General features: G+C 44.4%; 1 protein-coding gene across 2 annotated transcripts in view; it reads right to left on the bottom strand.

Annotated features, from left to right (window-relative positions):
• LOC129853376 (paxillin-like) overlaps positions 1-22522 on the bottom strand; it is a 35846-nt gene that overhangs the window by 4485 nt on the left and 8839 nt on the right. For both annotated transcript variants that reach the window (XM_055919347.1, XM_055919348.1), the window contains exons 2-12: positions 12358-12566; positions 12173-12258; positions 11909-12048; positions 11539-11731; positions 11202-11316; positions 9749-11044; positions 8496-8768; positions 7641-7799; positions 7324-7497; positions 250-331; positions 14-162 (exon numbers count right to left, since the gene is read on the bottom strand). In XM_055919347.1, the coding sequence (XP_055775322.1) occupies positions 14-162; positions 250-331; positions 7324-7497; positions 7641-7799; positions 8496-8768; positions 9749-11044; positions 11202-11316; positions 11539-11731; positions 11909-12048; positions 12173-12258; positions 12358-12566 (2876 nt within the window). The remainder of the gene's footprint in view (positions 1-13; positions 163-249; positions 332-7323; positions 7498-7640; positions 7800-8495; positions 8769-9748; positions 11045-11201; positions 11317-11538; positions 11732-11908; positions 12049-12172; positions 12259-12357; positions 12567-22522) is intronic.

The following is a 22522-nucleotide window of genomic DNA, read 5'->3' as shown; positions in this document are numbered from 1 at the left end:
GCTGATTACAGACCCTGCAAACAAAGCACTCTGGATGCCAAAGGGAGTTTAGCGCAGAGATGTAGTTCTCCAGGATGGCTCGGGCACAGCCGCCACATTTCGGCGCAAACATGTCAAAGTAGTCCTTCCTACAGTACGCCTTCCCGTCCTTCTCATGGAAGCCTTCAGAAGACATACAGATCATGAGTTCTGCACCTGACTCTAGAAAATTGTCATTTCAAGTGAGCTCCAAGAATGGGTAAAACTCACCTTCTGAGCCAAAGAATGATCCACACTGAGCACAGAAGAAGTGTTCAGGATGCCATGTCTTGTCCAACGCGGTCACAACTTTCTGTAAACATAGGAAAAGTTACTCTATGCTAGCTGCCATTGCTACACTGGATCTTTGGACTGCCTAAGTTGTAATAATATACACTGAACAAATCAAGATTTATTTATATAGCACATTTCAGACATGGAATGCAACGCAATCTGATTTACAGGAAAAATTAAATAAACAACAAAAATAAAATATTTACTACACAACAAAACACAAGATAAAAAACAAAAGGATGACTAAAATATATTTCAAGATCTCTTAAATATGTCCACAGCTTCGGCCCCCCTCAGGTTCTTTGGCAGGCTATTCCAGAAGCCGGGGGCATAATAACTAAAGGCTGTCTCTCCATGCCTCTTGGTCCTAGGTTTTGGGATAGTTAAAAGGCCAGTGCCTGAGGGACCTACTAGGTACATAACTTAAAAGCATGTCTGACTTGTATTGGGGTGCACAATCGTGGATTGATTTGAAAACCAATAGAATAATCTTAAAATTACTTCTAAAAAAACTCACAGGCAGCCAGTGCAGAGACCTTAAACCTTTTCTCAATAGGGGGGCGCTGTTTTCACTTTGTAAAAAACCGTGCCCAAATTAAACTGCCTCGTACTCTATTCTAGATCGTACAATATGCATATTATTATTACTATTGGATAGAAAACACTCTCAAGTTTCTAAAACCGTTTGAATTATATCTGTGAGTAAAACAGAACTCATTTTGCAGCAAACTTCCTGACAGGAAGTGAAAAATCTGAAATCGAGGCTCTGTTCCAGGGCCTTCCTATTAATTTGCTTGAAATCTATGGATATACATGCACTTTATACGCCTTCCACTAGATGTCAACAGGCAGTGGGAGGTGGAATGGGGTGTCTAGCTTGATCTGCGGTCGAACAAGAGCTTTTGGAATGACGTGTCTGGAAATTTCATTGTCTTCGAAGGCGCGAGAAGGAACCCCAGATTGCCTTCTGAAAAGCTTTCGGTATACACGGTAGATATCTCCGGCTCTGATTTGATTTGATAGATGTGATAAAAACATCATAAAGTAGTTTTTTTCAACCGAGTTGTATCAGTTTATTGAACGTTAATTGCGAGTTTTGGAATTTTCTTTTCTTTGCGTGAGGTGAAGTTGGGCACGTTTGCGCCACATGGCTAGCTATGGTTGCTAATTCGACAGGCGAAGAGGACATTATAAAACCAAACAACGATTATTCTGGACCAAGGACTCCTTGTACAAGATTCTGATGGAAGCTCAGCAAAAGTAGGAACCATTTATGATGTTATTTCATATTTCTGTGGAAAATGTTTAGTTCTATTTTCCGCCCTTATTGCGGGCGCTGTCTCGCTATAACGTAAGCTGTTTGTTATGGTAAAGTTATTTTTAAAAATCTAACACGGCGATTGCATTAAGAACTAGTGTATCTTTAATTTACTGTCCAACATGTATTTTTTAGTAAAGTTTATGAGTTATTTGGTCAGATTAGATGAGTGTCAGAAATATATCCGGAGATTCTGGGAAAAAGTTGCTACATTTTCACAATGTATAACCACGGTTTTCAGCTCAAAATGTGCACATTTTCGAACAAAACATAAGTGTATTGTATAACCTGATGTTATAGGACTGTCATCTGATGAAGTTGGTCAAAGTTAGTATATAATTTTATATCTTTTGCTGTTTTTTTGCGATCGCTACCTTTGCGGTGAATGAATGCGGTTGTGTGTTTGGCTATTGTGGTAAGCTAATATAATGCTATATTGTGTTTTCGCTGTAAAACACTTAAAAAATCTGAAATATTGGCTAGATTCACAAGATGTTTATCTTTCATTTGCTGTACACCATGTATTTTTCATAAATGTTTTATGATGAGTATTTAGGTATTTCACGTTGCTCTCTAATTATTCTTGCTGCTTCGGTGCAATTGGTGATTGTAGCTGCAATGTAAAACTATGATTTTATACCTCAAATATGCACATTTTCGAACAAAACATAGATTTATTGTATAACATGTTATAAGACTGTCATCTGATGAAGTTGTTTCTTGGTTAGTGACTAATTATATCTCTATTTGGTCGGTTTTGTGATTGCTACCTATGCGGTAAAAAAATTGTGAAAATATGCGGTTGAGTCTTTTGCTATTGTGGTTAGCTAATAGAAATACATATTGTGTTTTCGCTGTAAAACATTTTAAAATTCGGAAATTATGGCTGGATTCACAAGATGTGAATCTTTCATTTGGTGTCTTGGACTTGTGATTTCATGATACTTATATGCTAGTATTTACTTGTGGCGCTATGCTAGGCTATGCTAGTCAGCTTTTTACTGATGAGGATGCTCCCGGATCCGGGATGAGTACCAAGAAGAAGTTTTAACACCGGTGTAATGTGTGCTCTCCGTCTGGTCTTGGTCAGTACCCATGCTGCAGCATTCTGTATGTTTTGCAGTTGACCAATGGCTTTCTTGGGTAGACCAGACAGGAGAGCATCTAAAATATCACCTTGGTTTTTTACCTTTATTGCCCGTGAATTAAAATGTGGGGCTAGATTCTCTGTGCTTTGGCTCTAACAATAAGCACCTCGGTCTTGTCTTGATTTAGCTGGAGGAAGTTGTGAGCCATCCAAGTATTTAAATCACTAATACAGTCTAATCATTTATCCGTGGAGCTAAAACCCTCTGGTGACACAGAAAGGTAATGTTGTGTATCGTCTGCGTAGCAGTGAAAATCAATACTGTGCTTTCTGAGAACTCTGCCATGGGTAACATATATAAACTGAGCAGTACCAGATCCAAAATCGAACCTTGTGGAACACCACAGGTGATATGTATAATCTGAGTTATGTTCACCAAGGGTGACAAACTAAAACAAATTTAACTCTTGACCCGTTAAATAGGTCCTAAACCAATTTAGAACTGGACTGGAGAGGCCAACCCACCTCTCCAGTCTGTCCAGAAGGACATCATGGTCAACAGTGTCGAATGCAGCACTTAAATCTAAGAGTACAAGGACAGAGAGCTGTTTGGCATCTGTGTTGGCTCTAAGATCATTTACCACTTTAACTAAGGCTGTCTCTGTGCTGTGGTGGGCATAACAACCAGATTGGAATTTTTCAAAAATAGCGTTGGCACTTAAAAAAATTTTTTTTTGCGGTTTGAAAACCAATTTCTCCAGAATTTTGCTTAAGAATGGAAGGTTGGAGATTGGCCGATAATTGCTATGAGCTGAAGAATCTAGATGACTTTTCTTCAGAAGGGGTTTCACTATAGCAGTTTTTAGTGCAGTGGGGAAAATCCCTGTGAGCAGGGAGTGCTTAACAGCTTGCACTTCTTCAGATATGCAATTAAAAACTGTTTTGAAGAAGGTGGTGGGGATAGGATCGAGAAGGCAGGTAGAAGGCTTAAATTGAGATATCACCTTCGCGAGCATGTCTGTGTCAAGCAGGGAAAATGAGGGGGCCTCCCGGGTGGCGCAGTGGTCTAGGGCACTGCATCGCAGTGCTAACTGCGCCACCAGAGTCTCTGGGTTCGCGCCCAGGCTCTGTCGCAGCCGGCCGCGACCGGGAGGTCCGTGGGGCGACGCACAATTGGCATAGCGTCGTCCAGGGTAGGGAGGGTTTGGCCGGTAGGGATATCCTTGTCTCATCGCGCTCCAGCGACTCCTGTGGCGGGCCGGGCGCAGTGCGCGCCAACCAAGGGGGCCAGGTACACGGTGTTTCCTCCGACACATTGGTGCGGCTGGCTTCCGGGTTGGAGGCGCGCTGTGTTAAGAAGCAGTACGGCTGGTTGGGTTGTGCTTCAGAGGACGCATGGCTTTCGACCTTCGTCTCTCCCGAGCCCGTACGGGAGTTGTAGCGATGAGACAAGGTAGTAATTACTAGCGATTGGATACCACGAAAATTGGGGAGAAAATGGGATAAAAAAAATAAAAAAAATAAAAAAAAATAAAAAGCAGGGAAAATGAATCCATAGTGCCTTTGCGTGGTAGGCTAGGGCACATATCAAACTTCTCAAGTCTTGCTTGACTGATACCCAGCCTAATGTTAGTCATCTCTGAAATAGGCCGCAAACTCATCACATTTAGATGTGGAGGAAAGTTCACATAGGTTTGCAGGGGTAGCATTTATCAGGCATTAAAGTTATGAACTAAATCATCACAAGAGGCAAGCAGAATAGGTGGTGGAGTATTGTTCATACACTCAATAAAATCTGTAGCAACTTCAGAGGTAAGATAGCGATTCTTAATGCGTTCAGTATTACCCTGTGCTATGGGCAATAAGGTAGTACAAATTACAGTGGTGATCAGATAAAGCAACAGAGGATATGTCAATAGAAAGCCCCTTGGTAATAACCAGGTCCAGAGTATGGCCGTGGTAACATTTTGGATAAATTCCATAGAACTCAAAAGATTCATGAATTCAATGGCCTTGGAGTCAGTCTCTTTGACAAAATGAATATTAAAAAATAATAATAATAAAATAAATTTTAAAAAAATCGCCCAACACAATGATTTTATCATATTGTCTATTGTCCTTGAACTAGTTCAGATAAATCAGTAAAGAAAGTAGGGCAGTGCTTTAGTGGCCTATACAGGGTTATGGCCCGCACTGGTGGCTGACATTTAAACAGTATAGCATGCTGCTCAAAAGATCCAAAGTCGCCAAACAAAACGTCCTTACAGCTGAGAGCATTAGTAAAAATAGAGGCTGTCCCACCACCCTTTTTCCCTTTTCCCCGAGTATGAAAAGCTGGAACCCCGGGGGGAGGCTTCAATAAGAGCGGCACAACAGGTCTGATGACAGCCATGTTTCAGTGAGAAACATGCCATCAACTTTGCGCTCAGCAATGTGGTCATTCATGAGAAAGGTTATACTTGATTACTCTAACATTTAAAAGCGCCATATTCAATAAGTGTGTGCCACTCTGCCCCTGGGGCATCTGCTTCGAGGTAACCAACGTAATAACAACCAAATTATTAAGAACCTGTCTACAATCGATCAGAATGCTAGGTGACAGTTTGTATAAACTCACTAGAAGGTGGAGTTAAAAGAACATAAATTAAGTTAGAATAACCATAGGGCAATTTCTACAGGAGTTGATATGCTTTCCAAGTCATCTGTTGCTTGTTCTGACAAGGAGAACTGAAGCACTGCCAGACCCTCTCTGTCAGTCTCAAACAGTTTGCGATGTTGCTGGAAATAATCCTGGAACCTCTGCGGTTAGGGTGAATCCTGCCTCTTTTAAAAGTGCTGATTGCTCCCACAGCAAAATCATTTGTCACAAAAGAGGCATTCCTGTCATTGCAAAGTTTCTTCAGAGCAAAGAGTCGGCTGGATCCGTGCTGACTCCCGGTGCTGACTCCCGGGTTTGATAGCTGGATCGGATCTTCTTGGATAGATGAAGGATGGCCAGACTGCCTTCCTGATCTCCTACACCTTGCGAGTGTACAGTTTCCCATGGGGCCGCGGAGTTGAACTGAACATCTGTCCGTTGGATTGGGACAGAAACGCTGCCCGGCTCAGACACCTTTGCTATAGGAGGCATTTAAAACTGAGATTTGGTTTGCCTGGGTTACAGCAAGGTCAGTGTACTTAGAAAGCAGGTTATCCTTTTCTCGCAGCTGAGCTAGCAGCTGGAGGATAGCTTCCCTAAGCTGCTTGATGGCGGTGCATTTAGAGCAGACAAATCCCTGTCTATTTTCCAGTTCCACCTTATCGTCATCTTGTGATTGTGTGGAAATCTCACACCTGAAGCATTTGTGCCCAGCCGTGGATAAAAACACCAGTGGCCTAGCACTGCTAGTGTTAGCCTGCTCCGTTTTCATTATGGCTAACAGCTAGCTGCTATTTAACAGGAATCCGGGACACAAACTTGCGGCCCCAGCCGTAAACGTTGAGCGCGTCACAGAATCCGTAGCAATAAACTTTAGTTAAGATTAACAAAATATATAAACAATTTCAAAGATTTTACTGAGTTACAGTTCATATAAGGAAATCAGTCAATTTAAAATTCATTAGGCACTAATCCAAGGATTTAACATGACTGTGAATACAGATATGCATCGGTTGGTCATAGATACCCTAAAAAGTAGGGGCGTGGATCATAAAACCAGTCAGTATCTGGTTTGCCTCATGCAGTGCAACACATCTCCTTCGCATAGAGTTGATCAGGCTGTTGATTGTGGAATGTTGTCCCACTCCTCTTCAATGGCTGTGCGAAATTGCTGGATATTGGCGGTAACTGACACGCTGTTGTATACGTCGATCCAGAGTATCCCAAACATGTTCAATTTGTGACATGTCTGGTAAGTATGCAGGCCATGGAAGAACTGGGACATTTTCAGCATTCAGAAATTGTGTACAGATCCGTGCGACATAGGGTCATGCATTATCATGCTGAAACATGTGATGGCGGAAGATGAATGGAACAACAATTGCGACTTTACGTCTTACAGGAACGCGCTCACCGGCCAAGCACACGCACTGTCGTGGATGCGAGGTCCGATCACTTCAGACACCAATGTAATGAAACAGGCAGGGAGCAGGTCTCGAACCCTCGACCTTTGAGCCCGAAGTGCAGTGCGCTATCGACTGTGCCGCAAAAGCATGCACGTGCAGCAGAGTCGATTTCCGCGCTTATAAACCCAGGGTCGTTACACACACTCCCTCAAAAATTGCAACATCTGTGGCATTGTGTTGTGTGACAACACAGCACATTTTAAAGTGGCCTATTATTGTCACCATCACAAGGGGCACCTGTGTAATGATCATGCTGTTTAATCAGCTTCTTGATATGTCACACCTGTCAAGTGGATGGATTATTTTAGCAAAGGAGAAATGCTCACTAACAGGGATGTAAACCAATTTGTGCACAAAATTTGAGAGAAATAAGATTTTTGTGCTTATGTAAAATGTCTGGGATCTTTGATTTCAGCTCATGAAACATGGGACCAACACTTTACATGTTGCATTCATATTTATGTTCAGTGTAGTTATTTTTGTAGTGTAGGTGTTTACTTACATCCAGTATAGGGCCGTTACAGTAGTGGCAGCGGGGGGAGAACAGGTTGTGGTAGTCCATCTCACAGTAGGGCGCTCCGTCACGCTCAAAGAAGTTTCTGGAACCTATCTCCTCCTGACAGTGGGTACACACAAAGTGCTCTGGGTGCCACGTGCGCCCCATGGCAGTAACCACCTGGACAAACAGAGACAGTATATTTACATTTACCATGCCAACAAAGCTCTGCAATTCAATTGAAAGTAACTTGAAGTTAAAGCGAGACCATGATCTTAGAAAGGCCACCAGAGCCTGATCTATGGCCCACCCAAGCACCTCACCTGTCCCACGATGGGTTTACAACAGGCCCCACACACTCCCTTGGCCACAGTCTGCACACCCAGTTTATGGAGGTCAGACTGCAGACTGCCGAGCATGTTGTCCAGCTTGTTGACCTGTGTTGGGGGGCCTCCAGGGCCACCTTTCCCCTGGGCCATGATCTGTCAAAAGATGGAGAGTGAGAGGACGGACACCAGAGCACAGTGCATTCTCTCATAAAAATACATCTGAACAAATAACTAAACTGTGGGTGAACTAAAGGAAACTGAAGCCAGTGAGAAATAGAAGTATTTCCACCATATCAGAAATAGAAAGGTAGAGAGAGATCCATGCCTGCATTGGAGGAAAAATTGGGTCGTATTCTGTTTGACAGCCAATGGACACCAGGACCTTGGGGGGAGGTGGTGGTGTAGGCTGCACTGGTGGAGGGGGCACTGGGGCAGCAGGTGGAGGGGGCTCTGGCTTTGGGGCAGGGGGCTGCTGTACTGGGACCGGTGGGGGTTGTACCAGAGGAGGTGGGGGAGGGATGGGTTCCTGGGGTGGAGGAGGTTGAGGAGGGGGACAGGGGGGAGGGGGAGGAGGTAAGGGAGCAGTGGTCTGCTTAACAGGTGGGGGTCTCCTGGGTTCTTCTATAATAGGAGGGTGACGAGGGGCTGGGGGAGACTGGGGTGGGGAAATGACCCTCCTCTGAGGTATAGGTGACTCCGAGGGAATAATGATCTGAGAAGAGACAGACGATGACAGAGAGGGAGAGAGAAAATTAAAGGTAAAGAACGGAAAGTGAAACTTGAGAAGGTAAAAAAAAGAAAAAAATATCTGAGATGGTGTGATCCTGTTGTGATCGTATCCAGGCTAACCTTGTCCACCTCATTCGCAGCCCCATCGCCACGGAAACGCTGTGGCTTAGACATGACGATGACACCCTCAGTGAGCCAATCGTCCGGCTGCTTGCGCCGGCGGTCAGCCAATCGGCCAATCCCCAGTTTCCCCTGCAGCTCCTCTATGAGGCGGTCCTGTGAGCTGCTCTTGTTGACGATGATGGGGCCCATCCGCCCCCTCCGGGGGTGACCCTCTCGGTACATGGGGTGCACATTGGGGGTCTCCTTGGTGCGCCTAATCACGGACTTAAGCTAGAAGGAGAATGAGCATCAGGACTCCACTGTGATCCAGTTACAATACCACAGACCAGGTGAGTGGTTCAGTTCAGAGGAAGCACCATTCCAGTTCACTCAAAGCCAAAGGCAGCCATCTCCTCAAGGGTATCTATCAGCGGTGGGTAAAGGCATGTCCAAAGGAATGTGTCAGTGAGCTCAGAGTCACACTCCATGCTGTATTACATGCTCAGACCCCATCTCACCTCCCATCCATCACACAGTCCCATTTGTTCTCTCACCGTTAAGCAGAACATAGTTGGGCAAGATGGGGGCATCATGCTGATGCAACAAGTGAGGTAGTCATAGGATGCAGTCACAACTCAAATTGTTTGGTTTTAACAAGACATGCCAACAAAGGTCACAGCCAGGCAGTACTGCTGAGCGATTAGTGCTTTTTCAAGTCGGTTCTATCATTAAAAAATAATCACGGTTTTCGGTTTTGATTATTAACGGACAAGTAGGCGGGGGCACAATAGATTATTGTCATTGTAGTTAATTACCAGCTATTCTGTGCTTAACTATGTAGAATATTGGCCTGTTGGAAACTACAACTCCCTACTACATCGCACAGTTCGGGCTTAAACTGATTTATCTCTGTAGAAACTGGGCCTCAAGATCACAAAAAAATAAAAATAAAAACTGAATTCAAACTTAACAGACATTGGTCAATAAGTTGTTAAAAACAAACAAAAAAGAACCGACATTTCGGTTAATTGCTCAGCACTACCAGGCAGTCAACAATAAGAGACTGCAGTAGCAGAAAACATCCAGATGTGCACATTGTAAGGACAGTATCTACACACACACACACAATTTCTCAAACAGATGTTTGGTATCAAACTAAGCCATTTCTGCCATCTCAGAAAGATAGTTTTATATGAATAACATTTAACTCCGTTGTTTCTACACGTGTTTGTGCAGAACAGCACAGTGTGGTGGTGAGAACTGTCCCATACATGTCCAGATGCAGAGACCCTGTCCATGGTGGCAGGCTGCAGCAGAGGTAGGTCCATGGCAGCATCAGGAGTTCCAGGGCAGGAGGAGCCATCCAGGGACTCATCCATCCAGCTGGCCTCAGTCATCGGGGTCATGCTCCCATCTGTATAAGGTCTCTCTGTATAAGGAGTCATACTACCATCCAGTCCATCTTGGAGACACATGTTCAGCTCCACATCAGCCCAGTCCATGAGCTCCCTGTGCCCATCTATGTGTCCACTCATTACTGACCCATCCCGGGTAATTGTCCCCTCACGGGTACTTGCCCCATCCCGGGTACACCCGGTAGTGTCTGGTTGAACATCCCTTCTGTCTAAGGGCATGATGAGCTCCTCATGTACCTTCTGCACCACTTCCCTCTTCAGCTGAGGTGCCTCCCCCTTCAACTGCAGTGTGTCAGTAGGGACTCTGTCGTTCTCCATCTTAGTGAAACTCATGGCCAGCAGCTTATCCAGGGCTTCATCCAGAGAGGGCTCAGCTGCAGGGACTGGCTCCAGAACTCTCCTGGAGATCTTGGGGCTGGTGAGAGCTGGGGGAGAGGGAGACTTGGGAGACGTGACCAGAGATGGTGAGGGGGCTTTAGAAGCAGTGAGAGGGGTAGGACTCTTGGTGACAGAAGCATGGAGAGGTGAAGGAGTCTTGGAGATAGAGACAGGAACAGGACTAAGACTCTTGGTTGGAGTAGAGAAACATAGATCCATGTCAGTTAGGGGACTGGTGCTCTTGGTAACAGTAGGGGGAGTTGTACCAAGTTCTAGAAATGGACTATGGGGTTTTAAGGGGTTATGGTCCAGGGTGACACTGGCTGAGTTCAGTGATGGTTTAGCAGCATTAGGAGGACTTCGGTATGTGATAAGTGAAGGGTTGGAGTGGTTGAGGGCTACCAGAGACTTCTGATGAGATGACAGGATGGTCGCAGAGACGTCGATGACCACTTTTGGTTCTGGGCCACTCTCTGCAAATGACAGAGGGCTCTGGGAGGTTACAGTAGCTGGGGGAGGGCTTGATAATGAGGGATGTGGAGGGGACACTGCCCCCCCCGAGTCCCCAATGTGCTCCTCTATGTGCAGCTCCCAGGCAGGTAGAGAGAAAAGAGGAGAGTCACAGGCAGGTTGAGAGGGTGAGAGGGAGGAGGGGGCAGCAAGGGAGGAGCAGGTACGTGGAGGAGGATGGACCTCCAGAATGATACTGGGGGAGGTTCCTGCCTGATCAAGCTGAAGGTCAGAGTTCATAGACCCCAAGGAGCCGAGGACAGGCTAGAGGACAGGACAGGCAGGAGAGAGGAAAGGGACACCACAAGAAGAGGAAGATATTAAAGAGAAATAATCAGATTAGAAAATAGATATAGAATTAAAAGGTATCTACTAAAGGATTTTTCATGAGGTGATAAGAGGACAAGCGTAAGACACACACCTTGAAGTCGGAAAGGGAGGCCATGAGCTCATCAAGTTCGCGTGTGGCACAGGAAGCTGACATTCTGGCCTGCTGCTGAGAGGAAGAGTCCAACTCATTGTGAAGAACAGAGGGGCTGCAGAATACACAAACAAAACATGATCACACACAAACCAACATTGACCTCCTCATTTTTCATTTCATCCTAATATGTGATCAGATGGAGCACCCAAACACAGGCTACAGTTGATTATTAACATGATCTCATTGCTAGCTAGCTTGTATCCTATAATTCAAGGTGATGAAACTCCTTTTCCATCTGTGTTTCTTGAATAGGAGTAACTGCCAATCTGTTTACCTGGGAGTGGGTACAGAGCCCTCCAGCTCATCCAGCAGACTCTCCACAGTGGGCCGGCCCTCCTCCACCGCCTGGCTCCCGTTCCGTTTGGTCTTCTCCTGAGACGGAGGGCTCACCATGATGTCAGGGGGACCCCCGTTCTCCTGCACATAGTGGGTTATGCTGCAGGACGGCAGGGGTGGGGCTGTTTCCTCTGTGGGTAGAAAGGACAGTGGGACATGATATCATCACAGTATTATGCAGTAAACACATACTGCAAAGACAAGACCACCCATGGCACAGAGAATGACAGATATAAGTTCCGCTTAGGTAGCATAAACACCAAAACCTAGTGAAAAAGGATGTTGGATGTGTTTAGCTGTCTGTGTACCTGTGGTGGGGAAGGAGGGAGAGTTCTGCTGGACAGCATTGAGCTCCAGGAGCAGCCTGTCCAGCTCTGACAGGTTGCTGCCCAGAGCTGAGCTCATAGCAGCCGCAGACTGGTCAGCAGACTTCTGTTTGTTGGGGAAACTGACAGAGGCAGAGAGACAATGGTTGTCAATTGTGGTTGAGTATAAAACAGTGACAGACGGTATAGTAGCCTCCCAGTGGGGGTCCCTTCCTAGAGATCTGTTCCTATGGCCCTTCTGCCTACCTGTAGACGTGGTCCTCTTCAATGTGGGACAGGGGCGGGCTGCTACTGTCCCTGGACCATAAGCTCTTCGGAGCTGAACCCAAGGACTGCAGAGGAGAACATTCACTAAGTTTAGTAGTGAAAAGCCATTTAATGAATGAGATGTGTGAGTCTGAGTAGTGGTTCTGAGGTACAGTATGACTGACCTGTTGGGAGGAGTGGTGGGAGTCCAGGGAGTCTATCACAGAGCCATTCAGAGCCTCAGCCGAGGGAGGGGGTGGCACCGGGGGAGGGACTGACACATCCTGGTAGGAGTTCCCTCCAGTGGGGAAGGAGTAGGGGGTCTCCTCAGACAGGAACACAGGATGCTTGGAGATGTGGGACGTCGTGGATTCCAGGTCCGCCAACAAAGCGTCTGAGAAGGAAAGAGATACCTCCATTGTTACACAGCATACGCTCAGTCGAACATTACAGACAGAAACACACAAACCAAGGCTGCCTCTATCATTACATCAATACAAAATGTGTTTTTTAAAGATTGAGGGTGGACATTTGTTTACCCTCTTTCTGGAGCAAATCATTCACAGAAGACCAAGATGCAACACGACTTCTATGCTTAGCATCAATGTGAATAGCTTGACAGATTTAGTTATTTTGCCTCCATTAGACTGAAAATAATTCAAAGCACCCAGCATATGGGCCTCTCTAGCTGGAGTCTACTGAGCGGTGGCTGTCTGTAAACTAACAATGCCTATGCGTACCTGTTTAAGCCCTGTCATCATCACAGCTCGACACAAAGCCCCAGTGTCATTTCTAAACCCACTACAGTCTGGTTAACATCTCCCCTGAAACCCCCACCTTCCTCGCTCCATCAATCTTTCCACCAGGCCCTAAAAATATATTGCTGCTGTCAGTAAGTACCTGGCTATCCATCTTTGCTTGTCCATTGTTCCTTCCGTTCGATTGTCTTCCTAACAGAAAAACACCTTTCTTAACCTGTTGCTCTTTTCAAAAGGCTTTGTGTGAGTGTGGACATCAGACAGACATCACATACATCTCCAGGGCCATCCTGTGTACAGCATTAGTGTCCCTTGGACCACCAGAACAAAATAGACCCTTACATCACACACTCCATCCATCTTCAGTCAGTCAAGCATAGCCTGTTAAAATGTTCCTGTTCATACTGGATGGGACGGTGTCAAAGGGAATCCTTGTAGTCAACTCCATATAACAGAACTAAGTCAATTCAAAAGCCACCCCATAAGACTAGTTTCTCTGAATCGTATGAGCCAATTTACATAAATGAGCTTCAAACCAAGAGAACATTAAAATGGCTAAACTAAATTATATGATAAATGGACAGTCCGTAAGATGCCAACATTACGACAACTTTATGAGGTGAACAACAAATAGACAAATCATTTTTTACAGACCACAGTCCAAAAGTCCCTCTTCAGTCACACACAAAATCCTCTTTGCAAGAAAAAAAACAAAGCAAAACAAACTGACACGAAATGAAGATGAAATAAAGTTAACAGAATATTCAAGCTTTTCTTGGTAAAATGCCCCCTTACTATCCTCCTGATATGCCACCTGACAGATCCAGTACCCAGAAGTGTGTGAAACAGGGATGCAGCCAGAGAGGGACTGAGATGGACAGAGAGGACTAGCTAGTGTCCTGTCTGTTGAGGGTGTGGTTTGGAGGCAGGGGAGACAAAGACACACTGGATATTAAACCCTACAATATTTTGTTTATTTATTTAACAAGGCAAGTCAGGTTAAGAACAAATTCTTGTTTACAATGACGGCCTACCCCGGCCAAACCAAGACGACGCTGGGCCAACTGTGCTCCGCCCTCCCTCCCACTGACCCTCCAACTCACCCCAGGGATACCTTTCTCACTCATAAAAATAAATTCTGTGTCTACTTCTGTAAACAGTCCAATTTTTTGCTCCATTTTCAAAAATAATTCCCAGAAAGATTTGTAAAAATTGCCATCAACTAGACGTCAACGACTTCTCTATTGTTCATCCTTAACAACTTTATTTTAATAGAACTACGTTACAATTGCTCTGTGGGAACAGAGCTTTCAGTTGAACCTATTCACTACCACAGAGCTTTCAGTTGAACCTATTCACTACCACAGATCTTTCAGTTGAAACTATTCACTACCACAGTACTTCCCCCACTGTTCATTCAAACCAGAGACCCCAACCAGTAGCTAGGTGTTTACGTCATGTAGTTAAACCACATGGGTGCTAAATCTATTTAAAGCTGTAAGTTCAGCAAGTAAGTCTGCTCAAAATAAGCTGCACCTGGTGCTAATACGCTGAACAAGAATTTACCAAAGTTGACGTCATCACCCTTCCAATAAAGCCCAATGAAAAAAAAAATATATATATAAAAAATAAAAAAAAATCACTGGTCATCTCCCTATCCGGGTCATTCACTTCGGAATTGATATCTTACACATTATGGTGTGGTTTCCCAATAAAAGTTAATACTAAAACAATAAAAATTGCACATGGCTAAACAGGTATGATATAGAGTACACAGAATAACTTCATGACCTTATTCCTGGCAGCGAGGAAGAGTAGAGACACCGCCAAGTTCCTCAGTATCTGTTGCCAGACTGGGATCTCTATTCTCTGCCTAGTACCACTAGACTACCCCCCGTTGCTACTACATCTGTGACACTGGCCAACCCCTGTGGTACTGATCAGTCAGAGATCTCAGTACACATCTGATTAAGGGTTTCAAGCAACGTATAGACTAATGTCAAGGCAATAGCTAGCTCGAATACAGACAGCGAAAGCTGGTACCCACTACCCGCCTTCATTGTAAAGGTATTGTTTGTTAACAAACTAAAGAACAATGAGTAGAGGATATTAAAATCATAGCTAGAGATCAGCCGCAATACACTTGCCTGTAGTGCTTTAGGTCAAGGCTACACTGACATTCGTCTTTACTGGAGTGTGAAAGTGGAAATGCCACTGGAATAAATTTGTGTTGATTGTCTCTCCTATGGGAGGCAGCAATGAGTCTGACACAGATGAACTGTAAAATGGTATGTGGCCTGAGTTGGTCTGGGGGGAGTTAGTGGCATTAAGAATGCAACTAAGTACTGTAAGGGGTAGGGGAAAAGGTTATGAGATGGGTCAAATCCAATCATTTCAGAGGAAATCCTGACTACTTTTGGAAAAAAAAGTATTATACAACTGTTCATTTTAATGGGAAACATTTATTCTGCCATTTGGGGATTCTAAGCAGGGCTAAATGCCAGAGACATCAGTTCATCTGACTTTATTTATTGCAGCTTCTATGACCTAAATAGATTTGCAATACATTCCTGTCCTGCCTTTTCATTGAAAGCATCTTAACATAAAGTCAGTGTTCAACCATAGGCCAACAGCCTTGTGGTGTGTGCATACTGTATGTGCATTCTTTGGGTGGTGGGTACGTGTAGATTCCTGCCTCTGTCCATAGTCCCCCTCCTCCTAACCGTACCAAAGCCCTGCAGTCTTTATCTGATAGGTGGGAAGGTACATGAAGAATTCCACACATTCCACTGTCCGGCTCCGAGAGAGAAAGCAGCCAGGGAAACAGAGAGGAGGGTGGCAGAGGAGATGCATGAGGTGGAGGCCAATAATGGAAGAGGGGGATGATTTGGTTTACCCAGGGACTATAAATATCAGTAATATGAAATCTACATGAAATTAACAAATATTAAGATAAAAACACAGAATACAATGTTTTATAATACAAGCTATAATTGGCAAGACAGACACCATCAGTCAATCAGTTGCAATACGACTAGGTTCCAGATGAGAGGAATGGAGAGAAGAAAAAAATGAAGAAAAATCTGGCTGTTTAGTTTTAAAACAATCAAAGTACTACTCTATAATTTAGATAACAGGGCCAGATCAAAAAGTACCACATACTTTAAATTCCAGGAGAAGAGAGATGTACATTTCTATTACCAATGGCAGGCCCAGAGTGCCATGCTTCCCAAGTTAACAGGCAGGCAGGCCAGACAGGCAAGCTAATCTTTCCCACATCTTTAACACATTGGATACAGTGATGGGCCACCAGGGTCCACAACTCACCTGTTTATAGCTGGGGGCAGAACTGGCCACAGCCCCACGTAGAAAGTAACACTATCCGGCCTTCCCAACATGATATTTATATCAATCAGGAAAGACAGGGGCCAGAGAGGGGTGGAGAGAGAAATACCACAGAGGAGAATAGCAGATAGGAAAGGGGGAGAGGGATTATACAGCACAGAGAGAGAAGGGTGAACAGTGAGTGTAAAGACATACTGAAGGGAGTACAGACACAGTGAAAGAGGGAGTGGTGTGGTGTCTCAGAGAAAGACAGAAAGATCTTGAAGCAAGATGGGGTCAATGGCTTCAAAATAATCCCCACCAAAAATACCCGCCCAAGCAGCCCCATATCCGAAAGATGACACTCCCATGAAGAGAGTGCTGGACCAAAATAAAAGTACTTCCCCACAGGCCAGTAAATCAGATGACAGGGGAAAGTCTAAAAGACCATTTTGACACACAGTCACGCTTAGACATTGAGAACAAACTCGCACCAATAGATGACCAACACACACAACTACACACACAACTACCATGAGTTTGTGTGTGAAAAGCTCAAGGATAGACGGTCTTGTTTCTCTTCTCCAAGTTCAGCTTGTGCAACAACACTGAATCAAACCAACCAACCTCCAAAAACAGCCAGCCATCTTCCATGCTCTGTGGCCCTGTGGAATCCTCCACACTGAGCTCTTTGAACAACATGCCCTGGGGAGTCCCAGCCTGAGTAATGTGGGAAGAATCTAGCAGGAAATCAGATTCCTGCTCCATTACATTAACCCATCAGGAAAATAATTAGCACTGTTCTCAGAGCCAAGAAACAAGGCCAGAGAGAGAGGTGACAGAGAGAGTGAGAGAGAGAAACAGTTGAGGAAATAAAGGCAAAGGAGGTGGGAGTGTGTGTGTGTGTGGGGGGGGGGTTATAGGAAAGAGGGCGTGACTAACTTTTATTGGTCAAAAATGTCCATAACAGCAGTAGCAGAGCATTCATTTCCTGGCCCTGAACACAGATTCTGCTCATTGTTTTCTCTTATGTTTCCTCAGGATGTGAGGCAGGGTTCATTGCCTAAGCAATGAGGTCAGTCATGCAGATCCCCTCCCCCAGACTCAGAACAGGATGGGTGTGGAAGGAGCACAGAAAGAGCACAAGGACTGGACTGATTTACAGACAGGACCCTCGCATTAGTTCAGAAGGCAGGCCCACACAAACATACAGTAGTGGTAGGCATACAGGGAGAAACCCTACAGGTCCCTGGGGGTGATGAATAGTCTGGTAACACTTGCCCACTGCTGACATACTGAAATACAGAAACGCACCAACTGCCAAAGTTGTAAGGACAGCTATGTTGTCTAAGTTACAGAGTGTGGTTGGCAAATATCGTAAACATTTAGGACCACTAGTGTTGGGCGGTATCCAGATTTTCATTCCATTTCTGTACTATACCGGAGTATATGGTATTACCAAATGTGCACACAAGGGGCGCTATAGAAAATATGCTTTTTGGGGGATGCACAAAACAATTTAGGCACCAGGGATGTTGATCCAGGAGGGAATTGAATGTCTCTGTTGTAACCAAGAAGCTTGATATCTAGCCACTTAGCTAGTAAACCAAATACATAGCTGGAGCCCTGAGCTAGATATAATTTGACACATCTTAGATTTCTTATAGTTATACTTAACATAGTTATAAGCAGTGGCATAGCACCCCCCTCCAAAAAAAGAGATATATATTTTATAAACAGTATTTAAAATGATACCATCTGTATTTCAAAATAGACATTTTAAACCGTATACTGGGGTATCGCCTAAGGACCACACCATTTAATGTGCACCCAGTCCTCTCTTGAACAAGGGAATATGGCAATTTTTCTATAAGGTAGTCAACGAATAGAGTCCACATCTCCTCAAAAGAGGATAGTCCATGTAGCTGTTTGGTTATCTGCCATGACCCTTTTTGGACTAACTTTGACTCATCACATATGCTGATGGTACTTTTTACCCTCTGTCACTTTAATCCTAGTTATATGTACATATTTACCTCAATCAGCTCATACCCCTGCACATGGACTCAGTACTGGTAACCCTTGTATATAGCCAGGTTATTGTTACTCATTGTGTATCTATTATTAAGCATTTTACTTTTCTATTATTTATCTTTCTTTCGTTCTGCATTGTTAAGGGCCCGTAAGTAAGCATTTCACTGTTAGTCCACACCGGTTGTTCACGAAGCATGTAAAAAATAAAATGTGATTACTGTTCAACAGACTGCAACGTTGCCTCTCCTGTAACGTTGTCCTCTCAACCAGCTGCCCACCTACACACCACCCACCACTCTTATCTTGATGACTGGTCATGACATAAGCAAAGGCTGCTTCAGCCCACAGGGACAGCCCATCTGTGTTTCCCAAGCATGGAGAGTCAATCATACAGGCTCCTGAGGAATTCACACAGAGAGGAGAGTGGGGACACGCAACACAAACACGCCAGTAAGACAGGCCATCTGACACTGACTGTCACATGTGGGTAAAGACTCACATCTGGGAGAAAGCTCAGCTGCACTGCAGCCACACCAGTAATGGTTCTGGGCTTTGGGCTGGACCTGGCCACCACCTGATCGGAGCTGCGTGAGACATGTCTGAGTCTCTGGAACGTTCACATGCCTTGTCTAACCTAGGGTTGCTCACATGGTACAACAGAATCCCCCTTGCTTTTTGGGAGGGTAGGAAATCGGGACATCTCTGGTACACTGGGCCAAGTAGAAAGAGGAGAGGATGGGATGATTGGGTTACGCAGCTCTACGTCCTCAGAGGCATCCCTGCAGAGACCAGGGAATAGGGTTTTACTAGGACACAGTAGGACTGACTGAGGGTACCGGTTTGTGAAGAGCCCTATCTTTACAGGGCCAGTGTGGAACAGTGGTGGGAGTTGGTGAGCCGTAACCCAGTAGGTATTTGGCCTTGATGTTAAGACATTCCACAGCAGCCTCTCCCCCTCCCTCAGGCCTGGCTTCCCCCGACTGAAGTGAGACAGCAGGCTCCCTCTCAGTTAACAATCAGTCCTTTCACTGGCCCAGAGCAGCTTTACCATTTAATGAGCCATGGAGGTACTCTCAGATCAGGCCAAGCTCAAAATAGGTCTCCTCATCCCTCCACTTAAACATTTCAAAAACACATCTGACTGACACATGCTATTTTGGGTCATTCATGCAGAACTCAAAATAGGCAAATTCAAATGGGTGCTGGACTCTTAATTAAAAATATTACTTTGTTGTCCATTTCCTTTAAGAGAATGAAAATGTGTATCACGTGATCAGCTCAATCAACCGATACATCAGGGTGTGGGTGAGTGTGTGTCTCGGTTGATTGAGCTGATCAGGTGATACACATTTTCATTCTCTTAAAGGAAATGGACAACAAAGTAATATTTTTAATTAAGAGTCCAGCACCCATTTGAATTTGCCTATTTTGAGTTCTGCATGAATGACCCAAAATAGCATGTGTCAGTGAGATGTGTTTTTGAATTGTTTAAGTTGTAAGAACAGGACAGAGCCATCCGTTGGTTGCTGGACTTTCTAGCCTCTTAGCTATATGCCTCCACTCTGTGCATGAAGATGAAAGCAATTGCATTTGTTCAATAACACCCTGTCTAATCTAGGCAGCTTTAGTGAACTGGCCACCAGATGAAATCTGTAAAAACAAAATGACTTCTAAGTGTAGTTGCACCAGAGGTCAAGGGGTGCTGAATTGAGAGATTATTGGTCAGCTATCTTGTCACAGAAAATAGACTGAAGGATAAAATGTTGTCATGGGGAGGGGGGGGCATACTCTACAACAGTGCCCATCAGCCAGCATGATCAGCCAGATGCTTGGTCCCTAAAATGCACTGACACATGATCTGTGTGTACAAGTATGAACGGTGCAGGTTGGCGTACAGTAGGCTCTGCTATTTGAGGTATGCCAGTTCCAAGTGTTTGGGTAAATATCTCTAGTGCATATCTGTATCTGAAAAAGTTCTCTAGTCTTTTGAAGACCCATATTGCTGCAGATCTGTAGGATACTCTAATGTCTGAGTATGTACTCTAAACATGACTACCCAGCTAACAAACATTCCCAGAACTTTAGAGAACGTTCTCGTGAGTCTCAATAGATCATTAACTAACGTTATCATAGGAATGTTCCCGTGATGTCCTAGGAATGTTTCCAAGAGACTATTACCTTAATGTTAAATAGAACGTCGTTACCTTGTTCTCAGAACTTAAGATATTAACTGTTCTAGACATGTTTCATGGGAGCTTTGAAAGAATATTCATGTCTCCAGTTCTGATGGTTAGGAGAATATTACACCAACGTCCCACCCAACATACACAGAACACAGTTGCCATGTTATCAGAACATAAACTATTAAGATTCTAGACAAGTTTAATGGAAACGTGGCAAGAACATTTGTGCCAAATGTGTCATTACTCATCTTGTTACTGTTGCCAAGCCAATCAAGGCCCTGATTGGTGAACCACTGATCCACTCACAGAGCTTTGTCTGTTGGCAAGATTAGGGATACACACACACACACAGTGCTTTTAACATAGTGTTCTCAGCTTCCATGTTTGACGCACTTGATTTAATTGTGCATGTTCATTTATACAGTAAGTATTATTAAGCATATTCTCACCCGGGAGTTGAACTCACAACCTCTTGGTTTACGATACGGTAATCTTCCTACTACACCACCATGTCCGTGTCAGGTATCAGCTGATATGACTCTTCTCTCATCATTGATTTGATTTAATTTCAGCAATTTAAGAGCTTTCGGTTTAGGGGTCTAATGTTGTTGGGGCATTTGACCCCGTTTTAATCTTACTCCTGAATCAGTATGATAAACTATTTTGTAATTTTTCCACATTACCTGTCAAGAAGATGGAAGGTTGCTCAATTAAATAGAATTAATAAATACTGATCATTTATGAGGTAGTGGAAAGGTGGTCAATTTGTGCTCAAGGTATAATCCTACAGATTCCCATCTTTCAATGAGAAACTGATTTTAATTAGATACTTTTGGTCATGTAGTGTACGTAGACACCTGCTTGTCAAACATCTCATTACAAAATCATGGCCATTAATATGGAGTGGTCCCCCTTTGCTGCTTTAACAGCCTCCATTCTTCTGGGAAGGCTTTCCACTACACGTTGGAACATTGTTCTGGGAACTTGCGCCCATTCAGCCACAAGAGAATTAGTGAGGTCGGGCACTGATGTTGGGCGATTAGGCCTGGCTTGCAGTCGGCGTTCCAATTCATCCCAAAGGAGTTTGATGGGGTTGAGGTCAGGGCTCTGTGCAGGCCAGTCAAGTTCTTCTACACCAATCTAGTCAAATCATTTCTGTATGGACCTCACTTTGTGCACCGGGGCATTGTCATGCTGAAACAGGAAAGGGCCTTCCCTGAACTGTTGCCACAATGTTGGAGGCACAGAATCGTCTAGAATGTCAATGTGTTAAGGATTTCCCTTCACTGGAACTAAGGGGCCTAGCCCAAACCATGAAAACACCCCCAGAGCATTATTCCTCTCCCACCAAGTTTGTGTGGCTTACCACTTCGCAGCTGAGCCATTGTTGCTCCTAGACATTTCCACTTCACAATAACAGCAATTACAGTTGACCAGGGCAACTCTAGCAGGGCAGAAATTTGACAAACTGACTTGTTAGAAAGGTGGCAACCTATGACCGTGCCACAATGAAGAGCTCAGTGACTTCTTCAACAAGGCCATTCTACTGCCAATGTTGGTCTATGGAGATTGCATGGCAGTGTGCTCTATTGTATACACCTGTCAGCAACGGGTGTGGCTGAAATAGCCAAATCTACTAATTTTAAGGGGTGTCCACAAAAACGTTTGTATATTAAGTGTAAGATAGGGATGTTGTCAAATAATGACATGAACATATTTGATAAGAATGTGAAGGTAGTGTGACTCCCTTAGCGGGTCTCAAACCCAGGCCACCAGCATTTATGACGAACGCCATAACCACTGGGATATCCTTAGGGCATGTGCTTGCTTAATGGGCCAGTATAGTTCGGACCTGTCCAGAAGCAAAACCTAACCCTTTCTCTGTAGACACTTGTAAAACAACTAGATAGGTGTAAACAGGAGTAACATTAAAAACAGGGTTATATAGCCCAACAAACACGAAGCAACTACACAAAAAGCCCTAAAATTGCTGAAATAAGGAAATCAAATCAATGAGAGAATAGTCAGATTAACTGATAACTGCAGTGGCG

This window comes from Salvelinus fontinalis, chromosome 4, assembly GCF_029448725.1.
Source record: "Salvelinus fontinalis isolate EN_2023a chromosome 4, ASM2944872v1, whole genome shotgun sequence".
NCBI lineage: Eukaryota > Metazoa > Chordata > Actinopteri > Salmoniformes > Salmonidae > Salvelinus > Salvelinus fontinalis.
This window is presented reverse-complemented; position numbering and strand designations above follow the sequence as displayed.